The sequence below is a fragment of the Lytechinus variegatus genome, chromosome 14 (genome assembly GCF_018143015.1).
Source record: "Lytechinus variegatus isolate NC3 chromosome 14, Lvar_3.0, whole genome shotgun sequence".
Lineage (NCBI taxonomy): Eukaryota > Metazoa > Echinodermata > Echinoidea > Temnopleuroida > Toxopneustidae > Lytechinus > Lytechinus variegatus.
Genome location: NC_054753.1, coordinates 21,965,042 through 21,975,310, shown reverse-complemented (window position 1 = coordinate 21,975,310; position 10,269 = coordinate 21,965,042). Strand labels below are relative to the sequence as shown.

Sequence of the window (10,269 nt, the reverse complement as noted above, 5' to 3'; positions counted from 1 at the left end):
ATAAGCGCTTAAATCAAATATAATATGGTCCCGTTTTCCATTTTCGTATCGTCTTCCAGAGACGGCGGAGCGAAGTCGAAAGTGTGGGGGGGGGGCACAGGGAAAAGGGGACATTTTTTCGAAAAGGGCACAATCATAAAAAAATACTTATCTACAGTAACGTAATGGGCAGCAATTTTGAGGAGTGAGATTCGTCATATGATATAAATTTCATAAGAAAAATTGTGACATTTTTACAAAGTTCAAGTTCAATTCATTTATTTCCAATGAAAATCGCAATATAAAAATTCATAAAAATGCATAATTGAGCAAATGTAAAACATATTCATGTATGTATTACAAAAGTCTTCCACATAAAATATATATTTATACAATAATTTATGTTAACATTTTAAACAACAGGGAAATAGGGAAATTATAAAAACCCCAAAATAGGATTTGTCTCGAAAATCCATTTCTGTGATAGATTTTGACATAATTTATTCAGAAAACAATATTATCTTTCACCCTTCTCTCTTTCCTTTTCTTTCCCTTTCTCTTTTTCTTGGTCTTTAAAACTGATTTTTTTTTTTGGGGCCGGGGCAATAGCTCCCCAGGCCCCCACTCATAATGTAGGCGTATACGCCACTGCTTATCTACCCCACCCACATGACTCATGAAACTCAAGGCACATAGGATTGGTATTAAAAGTATTTTTCCTTCATAAGTAGTAACAAAATTGAGAAGATCATGAATATTGTTTTTTATCTCAAGGGGACACTAGTTAATACATAAAACGGGTCTTTCTCAGGTAAAAGGGCACAGAAAACGTTCGTGAGGGGCACTCTTCTTGGGTACAAAGGGGCACTGATACGAGAAAGGACACCTATAGGAAGGCAAAGGGGACTAGTTGTTCACACATTGAACGCTTTTCCTTTTCAGGTGAAAGGGGTACAGTACAGTACAGAACACGTTCGTAAGTGGCAGGCACTTAATTTATTGTGTGAAAAGGAGCACTGATTTGAACAAAGGGCACTTATAAGAAGGCAAGGGGGCACTTGTTCACACATAAAATGCATGGGTCCTCCTCAGGTGAAAGGGGCACAGCTAGAACACGTTTGAGAGGATTTTTTGTAAGAATTGGCACTTATACGAGAAAGGGCCCTTGGTAATTCCTAAAACGGGTCCTTAGGTAAAAGGGGCACATTACACGTTTGTGTAGGGGCATTTTCTTGCGTAAAAAGGGCACTTTTCAGTGCTTAAAAGAGCCGGGGCACTGTGCGCCCCCCATGATTACCGCCCCTGTCGTCTTCCGTATGATTCGACCAGATCCTCGAATCCACAACCCCAAAATAGCGACCTACTGAAATTTTAAAGATTAATTTCTCTCACGACTACATGGACGCAGGGGTCGATAGGACAGTTAATATCCAGGCTTACTAATTAATTCTAAAAAAAAACACTAACAAATCATCAATGCTCTTTTGCAGGACACATGCTAGCCAGGACCCTGGGACGGATTTCTTTTTCACAAAGGGTGCTGGTTTAAATTTGACGAGCAAAAAAAAAAAATAGCACACCTAGCATATGTGGGGGTGCTGCTTGTACGCAGTGGCGTACCCAGGATTTTCCAAGGGGGGGGGGGGGCAAATTCGTCCACCAAAAAAAATGTCAAAAAATAGGTCTTCAACCACAAATAAATTATTTCGTATCAGAAAAAATAATTAACAAGCACAAAAAGGTCTGCAACTGCAAATAAAGACATTTCGCACAAGGAAAAAAAAGACAAGCAAAAAAAAAATCAAGTCGTCAAGTTCAAAAAGAGGGGGCCACTTTTGGCTCGTCAGGGATCAGTTGTTACTCGATTGTCGGGGGGGGGGCAGGGGTACGTCCCTTGCATGCATTGTGACTCGTCAGGGGGAGTCTGCATGGCCCCTGGCCCCCTGCCCCCCCCTTGATACGCTAGTGCTTGTACGCTGTAAATAATGCACTCGGCACCCCCATGCAGGGGGGGGGGTGCACCCCCGCTTCCCAGGGCAATGATGCTAGCCCGCCATATAGCTCACTAAACCTTAATAAATACAGGTATATGGGTTTAAATCAATTGTACAACAATATACCTGTCCATATTATTTACATGTGTTTACAATCACCAAAGAAATGTCACCATACTTGAAATTCAAAATTAGATCTGATTTGAAATTATGCAGGGCACCACCACTTTTAAATGACTACCTATGATACACACCCTATATAAATCAACGAATAGTAAAATATTAAAAAAGGGCCTAATTAAGATAAATAAAATGAAATAGATAGATAGGGAAATAGATACTAGAGATAGATAAATAGATACTAGATAGATGGATACTGTATACAGTTAGATAGAATGAGTAGATGAATAAATAAATAATCAAATAAATAAATAAATAAATACATAAAGTAGATAAATGAATAAATAAATGAACAAATAATGAATGAATGAATAAATAAATAATAATAAATAAATAGATAGATAAATGAATAAATAAATAAGTTAATAATTGAAATCGGATCGAAGTCTTTAATCATATTGACCACATGAATGTTCAAAAAAGGGTCAGCTTATTCATTATCATTTTTTTGTTATTGTTTTAATTTGACCTCTCAGGCTGACCTAGATTTTGCATTGCCTTGTCAACATGACGCTATCCCAATCCGCTTCGTACCGTGGTCAAAGATTTTTGACTTTTCTGGGAAGAAATATTGAATAGTATAAGGTAAGGTATCAGAATTTGTCCCATGTATGTCTTCTATCTTGGAAAAGATTTATTCGTTTGTCTGTTGTGAAGAGTATATTACTGAAAGTGATGAACTTTTGAGTTACTCTCTAGGAATTGGAGTGATGACGAGACGGAATTTTGTTTATGTTTAGTCCCACATATTGAGCGGCATGAAGTATTTTTTTTCGACAGATCCGGTCTTGGCTTCGATTCGTCGCGTGGAAAGAATAAGGGAAATAAAGTAGATGTATGCAGTATAGGTCTAATTGAAGTGGTAATCTGTAATAAAGCACTGTTGATTTATTGTGCCATTGCATTGTCAAGCCTCGAGTCAAACTTCAAATACTTTGTTTCGCCCAGGAAGTTTACCCTGACACAAAGATGATTGTAAAAATAGTAGAAAGCCAGAAGTTAATCTGGTCACTCATTCAATGAACAAGGTTATAATATAACCTTGTTCTCAGTTATATCTCGATGTGTGGCAAAATAAGGGTGGCAATGTTTGGCTAATTTTCTCTTTTTGTTTGGGGCAAATGCTTGATGTTTTTACACTGACAGTTTCCATTACACCTATTATTCATACAACTTGGCTCTTATTTAAATTTGATACTTTAAATCATTTTTTTCTTAATTAAAATTAGAGATCAAAAAATGAAAATTTTCTTGCCATATTACTTTCCACCAATAGAGGGCGTACACAAAAATATGCCCAAAATTCAAGTTTTTGAGCGCTCTGGTGAATACAAAAATTATTCCCAAGTTACTAATGAAAAATAAATTGCAACTGTACGGAAATTAGTAATTTTGGTCACAAAAGTGATATTTTAATGAATTTTTAAAGTATGTGGTCTGGAAAACATTGGCATACCATAGTCCTACCTGTAGATTCCCCACAGGCAGGGTGGTAGCAGTGAACAAGTGATACTGGTAATGAAAAAAAAATTGCTGAAGATGTGGGAAAATCCTTCAAAGGGACAAAGAATAAAAGCTTTATTTGATTTTTGACGACACATGCAAGCAGCTTTCCGGCATTATCCTTATTCCTGGTTTAATTTGATCACCACTCTATTCACTGCCGTTTATTTCGTCAGCGGCGGTGACTTCTTTTATCTCCCATTGACTTTGAGAATTTGTACACAACGAGCGCATACACACTCACTGACACACACGAGAAGAAAGATGACTTATATCAGGATAAGGCCAGCTTTCCTATAGTGTGGTAGCTGCGCTGCTCGTTTATGAACATGACATCACAAATCCAAAAACTTAACCCTTTGAACCCTAAATATTAGGGGCGATGGTGACCTATACCCTGAATTATTTGTACATATCGACCACATTCACAAACTCCCATGATTCGAGACCCAATGGCATCTTCCCCCCGCTAGTACCCGGACTGAGCTGGCTGAAGTTGTTTACCTTCTCGTAGAGCTACTCTACAAGCAGAAATATTAACTTCAGTGTCTGTTTTGGGCTCAAAATCACTGTTTTTATTTCAGATATATGAATTGCTTCCCCATAGTAAACACATGACTCGCCTCGTATTACGTTGCACATACGACACAAGCAACTGCAGAAAAGTGTCATGTTTTGGTCATTTTTTATGCGAAATCCTTCCGAAATCATTGCTATTCTTGACTGAAATTATCGACTAAATATTCCTACACATATACGTACTAGAAAGATGACGTCATTTTTAAAAGATCACCTGACATTTTAAAGTCACATGGCTGTAGGCCGTACCAGCCTATCGGCTATATGCGCGTTCACTGGTAGGTCGGTATTCCGGCCTGTCGGGTTCAAAGGGTTAAAATTCTATAAAAGTGTAACTATTTTGATGTTTAGTCTGCATGTAGATCTAATGGATTTTCCTCATTCCACCAATTTTTTTAATTAAATATTTAGTATTTTTTCATCTATTTGTACAATTAATTTTACTTCAGGGTGAACTCCCTCTTCAAAAAGGCCTAGGTCCTAACTTAGTTAGGACCTAGTAAGTTAGTAACTAGACTTGACTTTGAAATGCCAGCCTAGGTGCAAATGTGTATTTTCTGGTGCTGTCACTACATGTATGAATGTGGTTCTGTTCTAAATTCTCTTTTTTTTTTGGAGCAGGGGGGGGGGGGGGGGGCATGATTGATGTTACAATACAAATGATATTACTCAATGAACTGATTCATATCAAATGAATACCCCCCCCAAAAAAAAAAAATATATACAAATACATTGATTGTGCTTTCCTTGAGTTACTACATGTAATAAATTTTATTCTCTTACTTAACTCTGCATTGGCTGATATCTATTCTACAATATGTAGTTTATCACCGGGATTCCTATATGTTTTAAAGGTCTAGAAAATGATTTTAACACTGGCAGAAAAATTCTGAAACTTAAAGTCTTGTAGAAGGAAAATGCATGGAAGGTGAAAACTTGCAGATGTTTAACAATGTCATCTTCTAATTGAATTTAATGGAAAGAAGTTATACGATGTTGCACTAGTGATATGTCTGATTTTAATGCAAGGCAATCAAATCCATGCAATGCTTGAATTGTCTCACCTTATTGCTACATGTAGAGTGACATTGCACAATGCTGTTTTCCATCTATACACCTGAAGGCGACAAACATTAGGACGGCATTCTATTTACAAGCATGTGGGAATTAGAAATGTTGGTGATGTTTCTCATTTAATGATTAATTCCCCCCTTTTCTGAATTGTTTTCTCTCCAGATTTGCATGCGGAGTCCTGGGTGAACTCAACCAGGTTTCTCAGATTGACAGGATGTTGCAGTATCCTTCCAGGTAAAACAAACTGGAAGCACTAAGGTGACTGATCACATTTCCCAATTCTAAAGTGTAAGCTATAATGTAAGGAACCACTCTTTTAAGAGAACAGAAGGAATGACAATGGCTTCCAAGAAGAGAGAGAATCATAAACCACCACTTGAGATGCGGGATAGCGGTGTTTCCTGCTACACCCCATCTCCTCCGCCCAAGAAGTCCTCTTTACCAAGGGCGTCTGAAGGAAGCACCAGATCCATCCACAAGGAACTTTGCCACCACCATCCTTCCTTGGAAAGTTTTGATGAGATCAAGTCTCATAGCAGCCCAGAACAATCACAGAGGGAGATGGTGCTGCCACCAAGGCTAGACCTGAGCAGCATTATTGGAGATGATTCGGATAGTGATGTCTCATCATCTGGGGTTGCGTCAACCGAAAGAACTAGTCAGTCTCATGATGAACACTACCCAGAGCTTGGCTTTGATACTCCTTCCACAGAGGCTCAAATGAGCCCAGCTGATTGGTTGCATCCCGACTACCGTAGTGATTCTGCCTCCCCTTCACCTGCTCCGTCCAGGTCTTCCAGTCAAAGTTCTGCAGGGTACCACAAACTTAGAGGATTCGGAAGCGGAGAACTTGAGGATGAGAGCGAAGGCAGCGTCTTGAAAGTCAAGTTGAAATTAAAATCAACCCGTCCGTTATCTTCTAGTGGAGGGAGAAAGAGCAAATTCACTGTAACTAAGGTCAGAACCCCTCCGAGTTCTTCCAATGAGTTGTTACATGTAGGAAAGGATCAAGGGCATAAGGAGACCAAGGATGATGTGCTTGGTTCAAGGTATGTACCACTTCCTGGTATTGGAGTTCAAGGGGCTGAGCAACATGCCAATAAATCACATGGAGAGAGTGAACAAAAGCATTCTGAGATCAAGGAACATGTGGGAATTCCAGCGGCTCGTGATGAGGTGGATATAAGAGAGCAGAGACTAAAAGCTCTAGAACGTTCGGCATCTCAAGGTGAAATCTGTAGGAAGTTCCCAACGCCGCCTCCTCATTCTGCCAAAATGATTTCAAGACGGGCGATGAGGATGCAACAGTTTGCCAGGAGGAAGAGTGCAAGTCATGCGGAGTCCACCTCAAAACAGGGCTTAAGAACAAGTTCCAAGGAAAGTGATTCCTCAGAAAGCATACTTCTTGCCATTCGCTTGCCCAACGGATCCAGGGTTCAAAACCTTTTTGATCACACCAAATCCTTACAAAGTGTTGCTGACTTTGCTCTGAAACAAGGAAAACATTCTCCCGGTAGGAGCGGCATTTGTTTGATCACAAACGAACTGCCTAAGAGAGAATTAACAGATTTGTCTCAGACTATTGCGGAAGCAAAACTTGGTGACAGGACCCTGTTGAATCTTGATGTGGTAGACTGAAAGATGATAGTTACTTGCAAAGTACATGTGGTAGAGTGCATACATGTTCATCACAGGCTGACAAGAGCAGGGGAATTAAAATATTTACAAATATTTACATATTTGGGTTTGTGTTCAGTAGGACTGTACATGTATGACAATAATATTGTGACATTGAAACTTCTATCAATAGATAACTGTGTCCACCATTATATAGAGCCTAACACAATATAAACAATTGAGGTGTAACCATGTTTCTGACAAGGGATCTACATCAAAATGGTAAAAAAAAACACATTCTTATTTCTCCGATCCACAAACCAGGGTCCCAGGGAAGGGCTATAGAAATATCATTACCAATTTCTTTATTACGGATCCAGTGGGGCCCTGTGTCTCATTTTTTGGGTGGGCTTGGTCGGATTATTTTAGAGCAAAAAATGTCCCACACCCTTTACTTGGTAAATCCTTGATCCGCCCCTGGCTTCATCTCCATTTTCTAAATCTTTAAAGAAATGGTACATACATGTATGTGATAATTATTTGACATTATTGGAAATATTTGGACGATTCTTATTACTAAATAGGTTCATAATTGCGGATTGAAATAATCGTGAGGGTATTCATTTGTCTCGCAATCTACTATGGATTCTTATTGTTATCATTTTCATTGGTCTTGCTTTTGCAATTTTGTGACTATAGATTCTGAAACCAATTGATGTGAGGGGCTACACTCTAAAGCATCTTCGTGATTAAATCTCTTAATTATTGGCATGTGCTTAGTAATGATTATTGAAGCTAACCTGTGTAAAAATGTTGTTCATATTGACTGAGTGGAATTTGTGCAGTGCCCTTGTAACATTTGATCAGTTTCGTTTGGAACCCAGTTTACATACTTTATCAAACAAATAGGGGTAACAATTTGTATAAATGTGCATTCAAAATTCAAAAGCTAATAGAATGATACATATAAATGTAGGTCCCTATTTTCATCCTATAATTTATGAATGTGTTAGATTTTTGCGAATCTATATCCAAAATGCTGCAATAATGATTTTCATAGTCTTCCAATTACATTGATTTTATGGCTTTATTATTTTTTTTTTTACTTTTCTAGCTTCTATAATTACAAAATGTATTTTTGTATTTTGTAAAGATATGAATTGACATTTTGTCCAGCTCTAAAGATATTTAGATGTAGAATTCAACCTTTGAAAAGTAGACATTCATTATTTTTTCATTTATATAAAAAAATGAAATTCAGCTATTGAATTTTAGCCCAGTCATGGAAATAACTTTCATAGATCTCTACTACCCACATAATTCTTTTCATTTGAATCTGTTGGAGCTGTAACCCTTCCTTGAAAGACCACATGTGTCCTGACACACCGTTGTTGAAGCAACCAGTACATAACGAGTAAAACAAAAATTTACAGAATAAAATTTAATGATTTAGAGTAAAAGGACAAAAGTACTGGTATACAAGCAAAATGTAAACTTAAAAAAAAACAATCTGCTGAAAAGAGGGAAATTATGGAGCGTTGTGGTCTAAGTGGTTATTACTTTCGTCTTTCAATCTGAGGGACGTGCGTTCGATTCCTAGTCATGGTGTGTTTTCCTTCAACAATAAATTCTCCCACATTGTGCTGCACTCAACCCAGGTGAAGTGAATGGGTACCCAGTAGGAAGATTTTCCTTGAATGCTTGAGCTCCCATACATGTACAGTAGGTAGCCAAGCTCAAGCCAGGGTAATAAGAATAGCAGGGCCCGCTGGAGGAACGGAACGGCAACCCTGGGTATAGACATTATTATTATTAATTCAAAGATTTGAATTACTTTTATGTATTGCAATGATAAATTTATGGCTAGATTAATTGTGATTATTCAGTGATTGAGTTGAAAATGTCAAAGTGCCCTTTTTCATTTTTTTTTTAATTTTAATATATGGAAATAATGATCTACTCCATAAATATTAAATAGTATTGACACTGTGTTGAATTCATCATGTCTCCCCTTGTCAGTTGTTACAAGTGAGGTATTTTTATATTGTATACATATAAAAAAGAGATTTTAAGATAAACAGATAAGGAAAGATCGGGATGCAATATCATCAGTTCATTTTTTTCAAATTTCAGGGCTTTATCACTTTACTAACATGATTCTTTTGAATGTTCTTCGCTGGTTTCTTGAAGTTATTGAAGTGGAAGTGTGCCTTTACTATCCCCCTTTTGCTGTTACAGTAATATATCGTTGATTGAAATGGAAAGGATTATTGACAATCAGTTCAAGACATTGTGTGCTTGCTTTCGACATGTGCCATATTGTAGATAGAAACTTACATCACCTGTCTTTAAGAAATCCTATTAAAAGTGGTATTAAAAATGGAAACCCAAATTTCAGGATTTTATATTTCATGAGGATCATAATTATAACATTTACATCGCCAACTTATCTCGATAACACTTCTAAGACCTTACAGCATTAGCTACTTTTGTTCTAAAAGGTTGCACGTTAAAAGAGATGTAATTATTTGTATATAGCTACATATTTTTTTGTTCAATAAATTTCCCTGGAATTGAGAGGAAATTTGGGTTTCCCTTTTATATACCCAGTACAAGTCTTTCATGGTGTGTGTGATACCTTAACTTTCAAAATTCTTTTTTTAAAGATAAGTTTTATGAACAATGAAAACGAAACATTCAATTAATGTATGTAGATGAATATTGGTTTTTGTGTTATATTTTTACATTTCTTTAAATGCAGATATGCATTTTTTTCCAAGCAGTGACCAATAATTATTGCGTGCAAAGCTTGTTTTTTATCAAAACCAAATTATGGTTGTTTACGGTTTTTAAATGAACAAGATAAAAAATATATACATGTATAGAGAGTATATTGCAAAAAACGATTACTGTAGTGCATTTGGAATCGACTGATTAAATTGTCATTTTTTTCACTTGATGATTTTTCATATTGTTTTGTTTTTTTGCATAATACTAACCCCACCATCTTTTCCCAGTAATATTTTGTAATGAAGTGAGAGTATATACATTTAAATATCATCAAAATGAGGTGTGAATAATTAAAGGTGTGAGAGATCGGCGAGTTTTTTTTTTAAGTTTAGAAAGCCATGAGTGATATACTTGAGAGAGTCAATGACACGACACACTCAATATTTCTTTTGAAATTTGATTGTATTTAATAAATTAAAGCTTTGATGATAAATTTTTGACTGACCTTGTACGAAAAAAAGACAGATTTTTACATAATATTTAGACTATGATATCACATTTCACTCCATTCCTTTTTTTTCTCTCTCTCTCTCTCCCTCTCTCTCTCTTTTTT

At 36.7% G+C, this 10,269-nt stretch overlaps 1 protein-coding gene across 1 annotated transcript; it reads left to right on the top strand.

Moving 5' to 3' along the window:
- Nucleotides 1–2,654: 2,654 nt before the first annotated feature.
- Nucleotides 2,655–8,493, top strand: LOC121428131. Its single transcript, XM_041624723.1, has 2 exons — nucleotides 2,655–2,738; nucleotides 5,472–8,493. Exon 2 carries the CDS (start codon nucleotides 5,643–5,645, stop codon nucleotides 6,945–6,947), a length of 1,305 nt encoding a protein of 434 aa, XP_041480657.1. The 5' UTR covers nucleotides 2,655–2,738; nucleotides 5,472–5,642; the 3' UTR covers nucleotides 6,948–8,493.
- The last annotated feature ends 1,776 nt before the right edge of the window (nucleotides 8,494–10,269 follow it).